This window comes from Liolophura sinensis, chromosome 13 (assembly GCF_032854445.1).
Source record: "Liolophura sinensis isolate JHLJ2023 chromosome 13, CUHK_Ljap_v2, whole genome shotgun sequence".
Classification (NCBI taxonomy): domain Eukaryota; kingdom Metazoa; phylum Mollusca; class Polyplacophora; order Chitonida; family Chitonidae; genus Liolophura; species Liolophura sinensis.
This window is the reverse complement of record NC_088307.1, coordinates 18,866,047-18,883,898: the sequence shown is the minus strand read 5'-3', so window position 1 is coordinate 18,883,898 and position 17,852 is coordinate 18,866,047. Positions and strand designations below refer to the sequence as shown.

General features: G+C 39.7%; 1 protein-coding gene and 1 pseudogene across 1 annotated transcript; both read left to right on the top strand.

The window, feature by feature from the left end:
* The first annotated feature begins 1,165 nt into the window (after positions 1–1,165).
* On the top strand, positions 1,166–16,658 carry LOC135480950 (deoxyhypusine synthase-like). Its single transcript, XM_064760881.1, has 9 exons — positions 1,166–1,306; positions 6,583–6,797; positions 9,400–9,564; positions 10,338–10,556; positions 11,817–11,903; positions 12,445–12,550; positions 13,933–14,036; positions 15,552–15,677; positions 16,548–16,658. Exons 2-9 carry the CDS (start codon positions 6,594–6,596, stop codon positions 16,656–16,658), a joined length of 1,122 nt encoding a protein of 373 aa, XP_064616951.1. The 5' UTR covers positions 1,166–1,306; positions 6,583–6,593.
* LOC135480951 (zinc finger protein 862-like) lies at positions 3,254–5,481 on the top strand (annotated as a pseudogene).
* Positions 16,659–17,852: the final 1,194 nt, after the last annotated feature.

The window sequence follows — 17,852 nt, the reverse complement described above, 5'->3', positions numbered from 1 at the left end:
AAATTATACTTGAAAACTCTTTTATTCTTGAAAGTTCTTTCATGACTTAGGTCTATAAAAATTTGTTATGTGTGATGAAGATCGAATAACTGCCATTAATTAGGGCCAAATAGGATTCCCAAAGTTCCACTTGCAGAAGTCGTCTCCGAGATAATGCTATTGTATTAGTGAATCTTTTAGGAAACTTGATTTTGTGTTCAACAACACGTACGAGTCTGTTCTCCAAATCATGATAGGCCGATTTTCCTCCGTGCAGACCACTTTTAGTCATGCAGGCCATTATGTGCTCAACGCCGACAATGACAACCCTTACAGAGTCCTGACTACACCTTATACACACGCGCACACACGCATGACCATTTCTAGAATATCGGCAAAACTTTAAAACAGTAATAGTAAACAACACATAGGCCTACATGTAGGTGATTCTCTGCAAACTGAAAGACAGTAATCAATGACAAAAGCAAAATTTTCGGAGAATATATTATAAGTACATGTAGGGGCATACAAATGCATATCCAAATATCACTTAGGGTATCGGCATGAGGGCCAAGTAGTTGTTCGGTAAACGTTTGCGGTTGTAATATATAACACGAATATAGTTCCGAATTGTCCCGAATATATCGATCCTGGGTCTATAAGTGCCAGAAATGCCTCTGTTGTCAATCTCGGCCATTAAGAAGCGATAATCTGTCTTTAGAAACATCGAAAGAGCATTGTTGAAGAAATCAACACCAAAGAATAGGCTATATTGTATGCTTTATAAACTGTAAGACTCCACTTGACATTTCTTTACATTTCATATTATCGGCCTACTTAACAGTAGCCATGCACTCCTTGCTATATTTGCTTCAGACAAAAAAAAAACTCCAAAAACACCAAATCAAGTAAAGACATAAATAAAATCACAAATATAGTTATTCAAGGTTAACCTAACTGAGGGTTTAAGTTATCAGTGTTTTGCAATGAATTATAAAATCGGTCCTCATCCGAAAACAAATTTCGGTTTCAAAAAGCCACGCCATTCAACTCTGCGGGTGTTTGACTCCCAGGGTAAAATATGTCGGAATCCACGATGGTTTACTAAATCAAATTCAGTGTACACATTCGCTACTACAAACACGTGCAAGATTAACATTTAATTGGTGTTGTGCAACGACGATTTGTGTTCTCCATGCCTGTGCAAATCACAAAGCAAGTTGAACTTAAGTGAACAATATTTTCATTGTTGTTATTAGTTGACTATACGTCCGACCTCTTCAAGATCTCAAAGTGTGAGTACACAGTGACGATATCTGAGCACCACGTGGGTCCTGGAGGTTGTGAGTGAGTGAAAGTTTTAACGTCGCTTTCAACAATATTTCAGTTTTATCGCGACAACCTTGAGGTTACGAGTAAGACTGAAACTAGACACTTTCTTAGCTGTTAATGACATTATGTTGACGTTATGGACGCCGTAGGGGAGTTGTAAGGACTAGGTTGCTATTTATCTGCTGTTTTCCAGGTTATTGGAGTCGGTATCGGTCAGATCATAGGTTAAGAAAAAAAAATGGTGGAGATGTTTGATTTGCAAAAAGAGTTAGCCTATATGTTAATATAAGATTGTAGCCCCAAAAGACTCCAGCTCCTTTTCTTATACTGGCCTAGCATCATTGGAGTCTCAAACATGTCTCGCACAAATAAAAGGCACCAACCTAAAGATCTGTTTTCCACACCCACTGCACCGCCACCGTACATGCACGCCCCTACTCAATTTAGAATAGATTTATAACAGCCATGAAGGCTTCCACTGTATGCTACCATCTTCCCACTGCTCCACTATGAAGCAGGACATACAAGTAGCTCCTCAGCATGGCCGTAGTTGCAGAGGAGCGTATACCATAGAAGTCTTTATGGTGCGATGTGGTGGGTGTGGAAAGCAGATCTTTAAACTGATGTCTTTTATTTGCGTGAGACTTTTCCTATGACAAAGATAATCAGCCTGGATCGTCAGTGAGTATGAAATTCACATTGTAAGCCTCAAGACTCCAACTACTCTAGGCCAGTGTAAGAAAAGGTGTTGGAGCCTTTCGGGGCTAATGCGATTGATACCTTTTTATGGTCTCTGACCCACTTTTCATTGTTATGGGGGTTCTTCGCCAGAACATCCCCAGGCAGCTTTTTGGGGTTGTGGGTGCTCACGCAGATTTAGGTGAAACAGGGGGATGGCTCTTGCAAACTACAGCGGCTAAAAGATGTGATTTTATGTCAGGTGCAAACTGCAGTGTTGAGTTGACAGGCAGGTGTATTTGCAATCTGGCAACTACAATTAAATCATGCTTTTTATCTATGTTACTTTGCGAGAACCCCCCCACCTTGTTTTGCCTGTATCTGGGTGAATTTGTTAGACCCGTATAATGGATTGGGCTTATTGATGTCACTCTACCTTATGGCACAAATAATCTTTACAATGCCCTAAACATCTTGATCAGTTCAATGGCATTACCAGCTTCCGTAAACTCATATGTTTTAGCCAGGTTATTATGTGATTTATTTTTTTTCACCTTATCTCGCATAAACCCGCATGAGCTTGTGAGACCCCTGAAATATTGATCCCAGGTTCTGCTGGGTTTTCTCTCACAGTAATGCTGGCCGCTGTCGTATGAGTGAAATATTCTTCAATACGACATAAAACACCAATCAAATAAATAAATGAAATGGTGATTCAGCTTAAATGCATTTTTTTCATACTATGTACTGTATTATGTCACTTGCATGTACAGTCATGAGTGGATTGTATACATCTAATTGTGTTACCTTTGTGGTTCCCATGAATACAATTGGATTCAAACTTCCATCAGACTTTGGGTCCATACAGTTGCCCAATGTCTTTACAGGGATTTACCGGACGCAAAAAACACGCGTCTCTGACGCGTGTTTTTTGACTTGGACGCAAAAAATGCATCAGCAGGGGTCCCATGGGACGCAACAAAAAAAAAAACCCAAAATTTACAACCACATCCAAGTGCCCATGGAAGCTGATTTAGTCACTAAAATAATTCATGTATCCAGTTATTTTCATAAACCAGCATCCAGGTGTTCTACGGTAGCAACATGGCACATCCAGCGCTAAAAATAGCATGCGTGGCCTACAATTGTGACGTATGCTGCTAGAGGGGGATCAATGAATTGACGCACTGCTTCAGTGCACACAGCACGCGCTGTAAAGTGTAAGCGGTCCGCTGAGCAAATGTGCTATCATTCAAAGCAAATCATGAGCAAACAGTCCAAGTTGTCAAAGTTTTTCGGCGGTGGATCCGAGTCTAGCCACACTGTTGTCATGCGTGATTCTGAATCACCTGAGCCGGCTGAAGCTGAAAAAACTTCACACACTGACACAGACGCGGTATCGGCACCTAAACGGGCTCGCACTCGATCGTTTCAAACCGAATGGCAAACGAAATTTCCATGGTTGAGTAGGGCCAACTCCGAATCCCAGGCCTCGGGTATGATATGTAACACTTGTAAAAGTGCAAATTTTGACAATTCCTTCACAACAAACCAGGGCTGTTGTAACTTTCAACTCAGCGCATTGTCCCGCCATCAAGATTCTAAACAACACATCGAGGCTGTACATATTATTTTACATATGCGCTCTCACACAGATGCGGCCATGAAAAAAGTTCGCGAAGTCAGCCAAAATACGTACGACGAAAAAATGAACAGTAAAATGATTCAGCTAAGAACTGTTTTTGTGATGGCCAAAAATAACATTGCCGCTGATAATTTTCGAGACCTAATGGACTTGCAAGTTTTGAATGGTGTAAAAGTGAAGCAGTACTACAAACGGCCGCAAATTGTCTCCGAAATGGAGGAGTGTATAGAACAAGTCGCGGAGGAAAGCATTCTTGACAAATTACAGGCAAGTGACTTCATTGGCATAATGTTGGACGAGACTTGTGATGTATCAGTGGAAAAAAAAAATTGCCATTTATGTTAGATACATTGACAATGGAGAAGTGCATGTGTCGTTTATAGGCAATGAACGTATAACAGACGGTACCGCTGCTGGTATTGAAACTGCCATTATCTCAGTTTTGGAAAGGAAAAACATTTGCCAGGATGACATGCAGAAAGTCCTTGGTCTGGGAACTGACGGAGCGGCTATAATGACTGGTCGTCACAATGGCCTCGGCGCACAACTGGTCCGTCGAAATAAGAATATTGTCCATATCCACTGCGTGGCTCACCGTTTGAATTTAGCTGTATCCCAGGCAGAAAAGTCGATTGAGTATTGCAAGAACTATCACGCCATGATCCACTCACTCTATCAGTTTTACAGGGATTCTTCTGTCAGATACGATAAGCTAAGACAACTACAAACTGTTCTTAACGGCAAGGCAAAACAAATCGTGGAACCCACATCTGTTCGTTGGCTTTCTATTGAGTCTGCTGTGAAAATGATTCTAGACAGTTATTTTGCCATTATGCTCTCCCTTGATGCGGAAAAATCACCGAAAGCAGTAGGACTATCGAAATTTATCGGCAATTCATTGTTCCTGTTGTTCACAGCCCTCCTCATTGACATTTTAACAGCCATTGGAATTCTAAGTCTTACGTTCCAGAAAGATGCCGTCAACCTTTCTCATATCAAACACAGTGTTACTTCTGCCAAGAACACATTGACTGACATGAGAAAAGGGTCCAGCAAGGTAACGGAAATCCTCCATGCTTTGGGTGAGATGCCAACAACAGGAGAGGCAGCATGAAGTACCATGATGTGAATGTTACAGATAATAACATTCTCAGGCAAAGGTTTAATGATATCAGAAATACCTACCTGGATAAGCTCAGCAGTAACCTTGATGACAGGTTTCCCAGTGACATGTTAGACAAGCTTGAATGTTTTGATGTCCTGTTCAACCCAGGGCGATACCCTAGTGACCTTAACCTCTTAGATTATGGCGTGCAACAGTTTGGTGTGTTAGTAGAGTTTTACCAAGAGCTTGTTAACAAAGAGAGAATGGAAGCTAGCTTTCTACAGTTCAAACACTGAGCTAAGTCATACCAAGTGCTTTCATTTGAAGCTTTTGTGAAAGTGTTGATCAGAGAGTTTAATGAAGAGTTTCCTGACTTTGTGTTACTTGGCAAAATTGCATTGGTGCTTCCAGTTTCCTCTGCCCCATGTGAGAGGGGATTTTCCATCCAAAATGCAATCAAGAACAAATCCAGGAACCAGATAACCCCAGAACGTCTAAACAGGCTGATGTTTATCAAACTGAATGGTGGCAGTGTGGAGCACTTTGACTTTGCCAGAGCAGCCAAAATTGTCACTGATATGAAAAAAAGACTTCCTCATTAATAAGTTCTCTCAGTGTACAGTTAGTCAGACTGTCACTCAAGGCCACTCAGTGACTATAAAAGTGATAATCATAACATAAATTGAGAGTTTGACTTTAATGATAGAGAAAAAAAACTTTTTGTAACATTGAATAAAATAAACAGAGCACAAAGGTCATTAATATATATATGTGTTTTTATAGGTCATTTATATATTAAAAATTCATTGGACCCCCATTATGGTATGTGGGACCCCACTTTTTTATTTGAATGGGGTCCATTGGACCCCACAAAAATTACAGCCAGGTAAAACCCTGGTCTTTACCACTAAACCATTTGAATGTGAAGGGGGCCTGCGTGGCTCATTTGGTTAGTGCGCTAAGGCAGCGTAATGACCCAGAAGCCTCTCACCAATGCGGTCGCTGTGAGTTCAAGTCCAGCTCATGCTGGCTTCCTCTCTGACCATAAGTGGGAAGGTCTGTCAGCAACCTGCGGATGGTCGTGGGTTTTCCCCCCGGCTCTGACCGGTTAAACCCCACCATAATGCTGGCTGCCTTCATATAAGTGAAATATTCTTGAGTAGGGCGTAAAACACCAATCAAATAAATAAATAAATTTGAATGTGAAAATGTTAAGAAAGACGAATGTGGTAAGGGTTAAATGCATATGCGCTTGTGTGTCACATACTTTTGTCACGTGCACAGTATTTGAAAATGGTCTCTCCTGCTTGCAATCTTTGTCCACTCAGGCTCATTCGGGGAACTTGGAAGCATGAATTAACTGATGAAAGGAGTCATGCGGAAAGCATAACATAAACAGCGTAACCTAGTCTTTACAACTTACCACTATAGTTCTCTGCCTTCAAATTGGAGTTGACAGCTGGAAAAGTTATGTGTAAACTGCATTATGTACGGCAGTAATCGCATAAATTACTTGCAGTTAACAAATTGTGTTTTCTTGGCTTTATTTTTATTTGTCTTTCGACAAAAATTAGTACATATATGATAATAGTGTTTGTTATCCCCTATCCAAAACCTTACGTACAGGTCGAAAACTCTTAAGTAGAAATGGAAGTAGAAATCAATCAATCAATCAATCAATCAATCAAAGCCCAAATAAAAAAAAGCTTTTTGTAAAAACGGCCATACTTTTGTAATTTTCCAGATTTTCTCAGTTAGTATAGCGAGATATTCTTAAGCACAGCTGACTTAAAACCCAAATCAAACAATAAAATAAGCGGAGAAATACACCTCTGTTCTTCAGACTTGTCGGCCATGGACTCGTCACAAAGTGGCATCCCTCAGGTGGCTGCTGCAGCAGTCTTGGTAGAGAGCCAGCAGATGGCAGAAGATGCAATCAAAGTCCAGGGGTACGATTTCAACAAAGGGCTCGATTTCCACGAGTTGCTCAAGTCATACACTACTACGGGATTCCAGGCGACAAATTTTGGTCGGGCGGTGGAGGAAATCAACAAAATGGTAGGACTTTGATGTAAATGGTTGTGAGCGAAATGTTATTCATTCTTCAGATAACAAAATGAAGCAATACATCGGGTGGGTATAAAAAAAATGGGCTGTACTTTGACACTCAATATCTACGAAACCCTCTTACGCCAGCTCCTGAAAATTTACACACTCAAAAGCCATTATGTCTTAAGTGTACAGACTAAATTTCAATTTCATTCTTTAAGATTAATGTTCATGGGGCCAAAATCAAAATAGAGTCAAAAAACACATGTTCCGGACATTTCAAAATGATGTTCTACCTTGTTTTACTTGAAAAGGTGATCAATTCCTTGTCCGCTGCAGAGAAAACCATCTTGATTCAGCAGGCATGTGAGGCTTCTCTATGTGTGCAACACAGACCACAGGAGACAATCGCTATACTTTTACAACTGATTTCGAGATTATTCCCTGCCCAAGTGTGGCTTTGCAACTGCAGTAACACAACTCAGGGTACTGTAAAGTTACATACACGGCCTAAAAATGGCATCGATTTAGAAAATATGAGCAAGATCTCGTCAAAAGCGCCCTTTGATTAAGGGGGACAATCATATTCATATGCGACTTGCTCATTCAGTCATGCGTACTAAAAAATAAGGCCGAAGGACGAGCATTATAGTACCCCCAAAAAACCAAACAAAAGAGACGTCCCTGATTTTCACTCCCAGACTGCAGAAGTTGTCTGGCTACTTGCTTGCTTGAAGCCGCAGGCTGCGACAGGAACTGTTGGGAGCCGCCTATAGCCTTTGCCCTTTGTTTAGTTCACACGTCGCCTACAGGCCGCTATGCGCTCGTTACACGCCACAACATGCCGTACCTTGAAGCCCTTCATGGGAAACCAGACCCAGAAGCCCACATTTTGAACCCAGTCAATTTTAAATGGACATTTCCGTGTGCTACCAGTTGTTGTTTCCATTCAATATAATTCAAGCCTTATTTACTTTTTTAAAACACAATTGTTAGTTTCACCGCTGTTGAGTGACAGACTGTTGTCGTCAGTGCAACTCGCAATCGGCTGGCCTGACTGCATGGATCCTTGTGTTGCAGCCAGCGTTGCTCGATTTGGCTGTAAAAATTTACACTCTGTTAATTGTGAAAGCATGCCAAATTCCCCACAGGTACTACCTTAATTCGGTGAAATGTCCGAATGTGAAATTCAGAGAAACCAGATGGGAGCGCATTTCTGTCATCTACGTGGTCTATATGTGAGCGAAGAATCGGCCATTGTATCGCCCAGCCTCGAAGCCGTACAGGCTTTTCCCGGATCTAATACAACTCCGTTAGCCTATGCTTCAAAATATTTGTTGTAAAATTGTTTTACTTCTATTATTTTCAGGGTGCTGAGTAAGAGCTGTGCATGTAGGGGTGACTATAGATTAAGTCGCATTATAGCTTCTGGAAAAGCATACTGTGGGTAGACCTAATGCATGGATTTGGCTATGAATTGCAGGGCTTTTCGATACACAATCCCGGCGGGGATTCATGGGGTGTCACCTGGCCAGGGCTCTGCTGTTGACAAAACAGGCAGAACGTCCGATCTTTAATGGGTTTTTTGTTAAAGTAAATGGAACTAGTCAACATAATATTTTTTAAATGCGCTTTTCAAACTAACTTAGCATAAATAACATTTAGTGTGAAAATAAAGCCATAGGGGTTCTCCTTTAAAAAATCCTTGAGCATAACTAAACAAAAAAATGTACTGTAATTCTTCAACCTTTTCGCATGTTTGCAAGGTGTTTATTCATGCATACTCCGAAGGCATTATTCTGTGTAGACCCCAAAAAATGTATACTTTTGTGAAGCCTTGAAACTGGGTCAATCCAACCAGTGTAGTTTTGTCTGCAAAGTCAAATTAGAAATGTGCATAAGTTGCACTGAAAGTTTCATATGCAAATTAGGGTAGTTCATTTGATTGTTTTTGAAGGTCATACTAAAGAATTATATGTTACAAAGGTTGGCTGGAAAAGGTGATCTCAGACACATGTGATCTTTGACCTTTTCTTAGCTAAGGACAGCAAACAGCTGTGTAAGTCATACTGTCTATATGTCGGTTGATTGGTAAGCGTTTCACATCCTAATTTTCACGATGGTTTATTTAGTCAGAGAGAGACCTTTGTGCAAGATGACACAAATGTCGCATGGTCGACTTTTTGTGCAATATGGCAGCTATTGCGAATTATTGCTTGTTTCTTTGTTAATACCTCTGTTAAAGAGAACATAAGAGTATAGAACCTTGCCCTAATTGTTCAACCTTTTTGGCAAGTTTGCAAGGTGTTTATTCTAGCAAATTCTGAGGGCATTTTTCTATGTAGACTTATAAAATTATATGTTTGTGAAGCCCTGAAATAGGCCAATTCAACCATTGTAAGTTTTGTCTCCAATATCAAATTAAAAACATTCATAAAGTGCACTGAAAGTTGCTCCTTCATGTGACAAAAGGTTGAGGAATAAGGGTAATAGGATGGTCATAAGTCGGTTTGTTGTTCAAAAACAGATTTACTTGTGGTGAGGAAAAATTAAGGTTTACAGTATTTTAATTATGTTTATTTCTTATCTTTTTTCCCCTTCTTTAATACAGATTTATACCAAATTCCAACCAGTCCCTGAAGGTAAGCGACCAGAAATCAACATGAATCCGTGCAAAAGAGAACTGACGAATTGCACAATTTTTTTGGCGTACACATCTAACTTGATATCGTCAGGAGTTAGGGAGACAATACGATACCTTGTGCAACATAACATGGTAAGGAAAAGAAGAATAATTTCTACAAAAAAAAGATTGATGTGCGAAATGAAATGATATCTGATTCCTTAATAACCCCTTGAAGTTCTTTTTTGTCTATCAAATAACTGCTGTACAAAATGCTAACCCACTAAGCATCTGTTTTGTTTGTGTTGTTTTCTTGTAAAATGTATTAAAACCGGAAATCAAAGTACATGTAATTCATTGTTACATGTAACAGGAATTTCATTTTAAACTAAAAATTATGTTGGACTAAAAAATCAATATTGCCAAAGACTGACGCCTACATCAGGAGATTTGTTAGGTGCTTGGTGAGGTAATTTGGTTTTCTTCAATCTGTCAAATGTTCTGTTAGTTTTCCTCTGTGACTACTTTCACAAAACTTCGAATATCATTTTATTGCCTTGTGGCGCTGTCACCTAGACCACATCTTTTACCGAAAAAAAGTTGTCATACCAGAAATATGATTACCAGTACAAAGTTTTATGAAAGAAGGCCCACTGTGGTTTCTGCCAGGTTCTGTCTGGTTTCTGCCAGGTTTCCTCCAGTTTCTGCTATTAGATGTACTCAAATCCAACTCCTAGTGGTTCATCACCGGCTTTAAATCGAGAGGTTTGTCAGGTGCATGCCAAAAGGATGTGGTTTTCTCCTGGTTATGCCCAGTTTCCTCCACCCGTAAACAGAAGCTTACCACGGTGGAATATTCTGTAACATTAAATCGCAGTGAAAAAGATAAATAGATAAGTTTTTTTTTTTTTGTTCCTCTCAAACAGGTTGACTGCATAACAACAACAGCAGGTGGAATTGAAGAAGATCTTATCAAATGCCTGGGATCCACCTACCTGGGCGATTTCCGCCTTAAAGGGAAGGAACTCCGAGCTAAGGGCATCAACAGGATTGGCAACCTTTTGGTTCCAAATGAAAACTACTGTAAATTTGAGGACTGGTTGATGCCGATATTGGATGACATGTTAAGGGAGCAAAAAGAGGAGGTTTGTAATAGAACAGAATGAAATATCCTTCGACAACAACAACTGATGGAGAGAGTTAATTGAGAATTAAGTCCTGTAGTAGATTTTTGACAACAAGGTTCTTGATGGTTCATCTCTGTTTCTGTTGGAAGGTTTCACATACCTTATAAAGTGTATTGGTTTCACCATCATAGATCTGCTCAGTTTCCTCCCCCCATAAATCAATCAGACAAATGCACAGCCCATCTGTCAGATAGGGTGTCAAGTACACAGCCAGTCGGACAAATGCACAGCCCATCTGTCAGATAGGGTGTCAAGTACACAGTCAGTCAGACAAATGCACAACCCATCTGTCAGATAGGGTGTCAAATACACAGTCAGTCAGACAAATGCACAGCCCATCTGTCAGATAGGGTGTCCAATACACATTTAGTCAGACAAATGCACAGCCCATCTGTCAGATAGGGTGTCAAATACACAGTCAGTCAGACAAATGCACAGCCCATCTGTCAGATAGGGTGTCCAATACACATTTAGTCAGACAAATGCACAGCCCATCTGTCAGATAGGGTGTCAAATACACAGTCAGTCAGACAAATGCACAGCCCATCTGTCAGATAGGGTGTCCAATACACATTTAGTCAGACAAATGCACAGCCCATCTGTCAGATAGGGTGTCCAATACACAGTCAATCAGACAAATGCACAGCCCATCTGTCAGATAGGGTGTCAAAATACAGTCAGTCAGTCAGACAAATGCACAGCCCATCTGTCAGATAGGATGTCCAATACACAGTCAGTCAGACAAATGCACAGCCCATCTGTCAGATAGGGTGTCCAATACACAGTCAGACAAATGCACAGCCCATCTGTCAGATAGGGTGTCCAATACACAGTCAGTCAGACAAATACACAGCCCATCTGTCAGATAGGGTGTCCAATACACAGACAAATGCATAGCCCATCTGTCAGATAAGGTGTCAAATACACAGTCAGTCAGACAAATGCACAGCCAACCTGTCAGATAGGGTGTCAAATACACAGTCAGTCAGACAAATGCACAACCCATCTGTCAGATAGGGTGTCAAATACACATTCAGTCAGACAAATGCACAGTCATTCTGTCAGAGAGGGTGCCAAGTACACAGTCAATCAGACAAATGCACAGCCCGTCTGTCAAATAGGGTGTCAAACACACAGTCAGTCAAATGCAAAGGGGACCTGTTTGAAACAGTGTCAGACAAAACGCACATCAGTAATTTGTCACTTTCTGATTTCCAGGGAATGTCATGGACGCCATCCAAAATCATCCACAGATTGGGAAAGGAAATTGACAACCCAGAGTCTGTATGCTACTGGGCTTACAAGGTAAATTCTTGAGTCTTGTGTGTCAAATGACAATCATTCAGTCACTTATGTCCAAGACTGTCGAAACCCCCTGACTGTTGAAACCCCAGACTGTTGAAATCTCTGACTATTGAAACCCCTGACTGTTGAAACCCCTGACTGTTGAAACCCCTGAATGTCTTCATTCAAGTGAAATATTATTTGAGAATAAGGCAGACAGTTGCGAGTACTGTATTTAACATGTCTTGATTACTCATTTTTTTAGGGATTGTTTGGAAGGTAGGATGATATCTTATGAGAAAAAAATGAATTTCAGCACCAAAAATAATATTTTTTGAAAATGCATGGTTTCATGCGAATTACTATGTTAGAATACAGTGGTAATTGACAAACTGCCGGACAGAAAAATGGAGCTGTGTCAGAAGACAGTTGTAACCAAGTAGATATATCTAAATCCCAAAGCGGAAAAAAATACATATGCAAAAAAAAACAATTTAAATAATTACTAGTCAACATTAAAGAAGTAAGTGCAAAAACATATGCATGTGTTTTACATTTCCAGAACAATATTCCAGTGTTTTCTCCTGCCCTGACGGACGGTTCCCTTGGTGACATGTTATACTTCCATTCATACAAGAACCCAGGTCTAGTCGTGGATATTGTGGAGGGTAAGTTGAAGTAGTGGTCGGCATGGCGACAAGATTTTGAATGTCATTCACAGTGGAAGATTGAAGATTAAGGAAAGGTTAAAGATTTCTGCTTTAGTTACTGGTTGAAAATCCATACTACAAAGAGGTGCTGATGGGTTTGGGACTATTTTTAAGTGTGTGTTAAATGTCAGAGTCTCTAAAATCCCGAATAGAGGAATCCTTAAAATCGCCTCCAAGTTTGCAGTTGAGCTGTCCTGTGTCGTTCACAATTATTCAGCTTCTTTTGGGGACAGTGTCTTGAAAAGAATATATGTTGCAAAATTAATTAAACCAGTTTGATGAATTTGTTGAACAAACCATTGGCTAAATCTGAAAAAGCGTTCAGATTTGAATTTGGAATATGGATGTAGAACCATGTTGAACATTTATAACATCTTTTTTGTTGTATTTTTTTAATACATTTGCAATGTTGCTATAATTATAAGTTTGTTTTGATAAGTGAGTCTTACCTTGGTTTTGGGGAGGAGGGAGGCTGTGTTAAAGTGAACGTAAAGTCTGCCACTATATATACACAGAAAAAATGATATAGGACAATTATCACAGAAAAATATGTAACAAAATTCTGTAAAGTTTTGAAAGCCGAGAATATGAAGTTCAGCATTGGGCATATGGCACTGACAGAAAATTCACCCCGAGCAGCCATGTTGTGGAAGCACTTTCCGACTTGGCCAATCACTTACACTGTTACCTGTTGGCTCTCGATTGTCAGGGTGGTTTCTTTTAGTGGATAGACAGATACTGATGCAATAAATTGGAATTTGCGGTTAGCTTAAGTGTTAAGCTGATGCATTTTGGACTACATGTTTAGGAAGAGGGAACTGAGAACAGCTGCCCTTGTGAGAATGGGCAAGATATTGCAACAACTTGTCAGGGTGAGCTGGCAAGAAAACTGCCTCAGGAGAGCTTGAAGGAAAATATTGTGACTTTGCATTTTTTTTTCTTTAGCAATGTCAGATTTATTACGAAAATATCTCCTTAAAATATGAATGAAAGGGTCTGTTATCAATCAGAATCATGCTATGTTCAGTGAAATCCCTGAAATTGGTACTGCCAGCTAGGCCAAATGCCTACACCTGTGCAGGACGAGGACGAGCAAGGCCTCTAAAACACAACGCTTGTGATGTCACTGTAGATAACCATAACATGGCAAAATCGTGTCACCAAATGAGTGGCCAGGTACCGACGATTGTTAGTTATTTATTTTGTTGGTAAGAGGTGTAGAATTTTCAAAATATTTTTCAAACATTTCTGGAATACTAATTTACTGATTAATTCAGCATTAGTGGCTGATTTTAGGCTTGCTCTCAATATTTGTCATTTTTTCATTTTTTTCTTCTCAGATATTCGTCGAATAAACAGTCAGGCGGTGTATGCGATCAACACAGGAATGATCATCATTGGAGGAGGAGTGATCAAACACCACACCTGTAATGCTAACCTAATGGTCAGTGATCAAACACCACACCTGTAATGCCAACCTCATGGTCAATGATCAAGCACCACTCCTGTAATGCTAACCTTGTGGTCAGTGATCAAACACCACACCTGTAATGTTAACCTCATGGTCAATGATCAAACACCACTCCTGTAATGTTAACCTCATGGTCAGTGATCAAACACCACTCCTGTAATGTTAACCTCATGGTCAGTGATCAAACACCAAACCTGTCATGTTAACCCCATGGTCAGTGATCAAACACCACACCTGTAATGCTAACCTCATGGTCAGTGATCAAACACCACACCTGTCATGTTAACCTCATGGTCAGTGATCATACACTACTCCAGTAATGTTAACCTCATGCTCAGTGATGATACACCACACCTGTAATGTTAACCTCATGGTCAGTGATCAAACACTACTCCTGTAATGCTAACCTTGTGGTCAGTGATCAAACACCACACCTGTAATGTTAACCTCATGGTCAGTGATCAAACACCACACCTGTAATGTTAACCTCATGGTCAGTGATTATGCACTACTCCTGTAATGTTAACCTCACGGTCAGTGATCATACACTACTCCTGTAATGTTAACCTCACGGTCAGTGAGCAATCACCACACCTGTAATGCTAACCTCATGGTCAGTGATCAAACACCACACCTGTAATGTTAACCTCATGGTCAGTGATCAAACACCACTCCTGTAATGTTAACCTCATGGTCAGTGATCAAACACCACACCTGTAATGTTAACCTCATGGTCAGTGATCATGCACTACTCCTGTAATGTTAACCTCACGGTCAGTGATCATACACTACTCCTGTAATGTTAACCTCACGGTCAGTGAGCAATCACCACACCTGTAATGCTAACCTCATGGTCAGTGATCAAACACCACACCTGTAATGTTAACCTCATGGTCAGTGATCAAACACCACTCCTGTAATGTTAACCTCATGGTCAGTGATCAAACACTACTCCTGTAATGCTAACCTTGTGGTCAGTGATCAAACACCACACCTGTAATGTTAACCTCATGGTCAGTGATCAAACACCACTCCTGTAATGTTAACCTCACGGTCAGTGATCATACACTACTCCTGTAATGTTAACCTCACGGTCAGTGAGCAATCACCACACCTGTAATGCTAACCTCATGGTCAATGATCAAACACCACACCTGTCTTGTTAACCTCATGGTCAGTGATCAAATATCACACCTGTCATGTTAACCCCATGGTCAGTGATCAGAAACCACACCTGTAATGTTAACCTCATGGTCTCTCTTACCCTTGTATAAATTATTAAGTTTCACATTTTAATAAAAAATAATTCACTCTACTCGAAAGTGTTTTTATACCCTTTTTCAGTGTACATGTCTTGTAGGTCTTCATTTATGAAAACCAAAATATCAAATCAAAATTTTGTGATGTACTGTGATGTAGATATTTGTACTATGAACTGTTACATACTTAAAATTTTCAGCATTGAAAGAATTGTGTTTTGTTTGACAGCGAAACGGAGCAAATTTCTCGGTGTATTTGAACACAGCCTCTGAATTTGATGGGAGTGATTCTGGAGCCAGTCCTGATGAAGCCGTGTCTTGGGGGAAAATTAGGACAGATGCCACACCTGTCAAGGTATGTGATGGCCAGTTACAGACCTAAAATATGACACCATGTTATCAAGTAAGACTTCCTACACATTTCAAATATAACTGACATTAACTGAAACTTTCAAATGTATATGTATCTACAGATGTGTGCAACAAAAACAACTTTGTGAAATAATCAGGGCCCAGCTGTTCAAAAGTGTATTAGCAAATACTGGTATGAAGTCAAATTGTATAATTGAGATTTTAGCCAATTTCAGCAGCCAGTACAGTTGGCCAAAATCTAAAGTATAACAGCAGCAGACTAAGTTCATATTTAATATACTGTTATGCAATTATTTTTGGGCTAATTACAAAATTGAAGACTTGGTTTAAAGTTAAATCTGGTATTAAGTCTTAATACAATTTCGAACAACCGGGGCCAGGGGACACATTTGTGTGTTTAATTGAGTAGAGCCTCGTGTTGTAATGAACTGTCCTGTAACAAGGGAGAGGTTTATTATTTTTTAAGTGAAACTTATTCCAGAAGGATATCCTACCTTCTAAACTGAAACATCCTCTATTTAAGATCAATAGATTTATTTATTGTTATTTATTTTATTTTGATTGGTGTTTTACGTTGTACTCAAGAATATTTCACTTATACGACGGCGGCCAGCATTATGGTGGTCGGAAACCGGGCAGAGCCCGGGGGGAACCCACAACCATCTGTAGGTTACTGGCAGACGTTCCCACGAACAAAGATCAATAGAAAATCAGAATTCTGTGTAACGAGTGACTTAGTCATTGACGAAATTTTAGATCAAACACAATAAATATTTATATACAAGTATTATGAGTTGAACATGTTTATTTATTGACGTAAAATTTTGTTGTTTTTGTTGTTTTTTTTTTTAAGGTGTTTGGTGAAGCCACATTACTGTTTCCACTCTTGGTTGCTGAAACGTTTGTGAAAAATTTCAAGAAATACAACGAAGAATGCAAAAATAATGATTGCCCAGACTTGTGAAGATTTTGTTGACAAGGTTGTACAGCAAAGCTGAGAGACAGTGTTGTAAGATATATTCCAAATTTTTGTTAAATTTGGACTGGTTTGGAAGGGCTATGGGGATGGGTGAGAGTGTGTGATAAGTATAACCACTGTGATTGGAAATGTTCAAGTTACAATCAAACGTGTTGTAAATATTTATCAAATGACCAAGACTACCCAAACAGTTGTGTATTTGAAATTTTCACTTAGGTTTATTGAAACTCCCATTACAACTTTTACGCAAGAGCTATTGTGTCTATGTTGGCAGTCTGCCAATTTCTCAACTCCCCCCCCCCCCCCCCCCACCCCATGGTTGCTTCCAAATTTCAAAACTTAACATTGTCCCGATAGACAAAACCTTTCAAGATAATTCTATGAGGACTAAACCACAGAGTAAAGTTTACCACCAATGTTTTCTAGATATTGTAGATATTTTGTTCAATTTTTGGCAAGGTGTAGTAGGGAGCGGGTTGGGTGAGTGAAAATGTTCAGAACTGGGTTGGAGCTTGTTTGGTCACTTGTTACACTCTGTAAAGCCTGTTGTAAAATATTTCATTTAAAGCTTGCTGTAAATAGATTTATATGTATGTAATAAATTTTTTTTTATAAAACTTTTAGTGAGAGTTTGTTGTTTTTTGCAGAGGACGTTCATTGAACGGTGTTTCCTTCACTGTTTTCAAAAGTTATCTGTTTATGGAGAGAGACATAAGTTAGGCGACGCCAACTATATTTTGCGTTCTGCAGTTGAGCCAACAGGCTAAAAAACACAAAATGGAGTGAAAATAAGATTGTGTGGATTTTTTCTGCTGTTAAAGGCTTTCAGATGACACAGATATATCTGTTTATTCTTATACATGTGCATATGTGCTTTGTCCAGCTATTTTTTTGTCATATGACAGCAGGAAGTCATTATGAGTGTGTTATATAGACTGAATCCTGTGGCATGGCAAGTCCTGTTTCCTTGCTCTGACCTCTTAGTGCTTTGTGCCAAGCAAGGCAGCTACAAGTATCATTATAATGTTTTTGGCGTGACCCAACCCGAGTTTGATCCCAGGTCTCCTGACTTTGAGACGGACACTCAAACTCAGCAAAGCAGTCAAAAAAAATTTTCTTTAGCACAGCATAAAATTCAATGAAATCAATGAAACATACATTAATCTTTTCATAACCACA

Bases quoted from the DNA above. Each gene is read 5' to 3' on its own strand.
- LOC135480950 (XM_064760881.1), top strand. From the start codon at position 6,594: ATGGACTCGTCACAAAGTGGCATCCCTCAGGTGGCTGCTGCAGCAGTC. The intron at 6,798-9,399 runs GTAGGACTTTGA...TCTTTAATACAG, and splicing joins TGGAGGAAATCAACAAAATG to ATTTATACCAAATTCCAACC. The intron at 14,037-15,551 runs GTCAGTGATCAA...TTTGTTTGACAG, and splicing joins CCTGTAATGCTAACCTAATG to CGAAACGGAGCAAATTTCTC.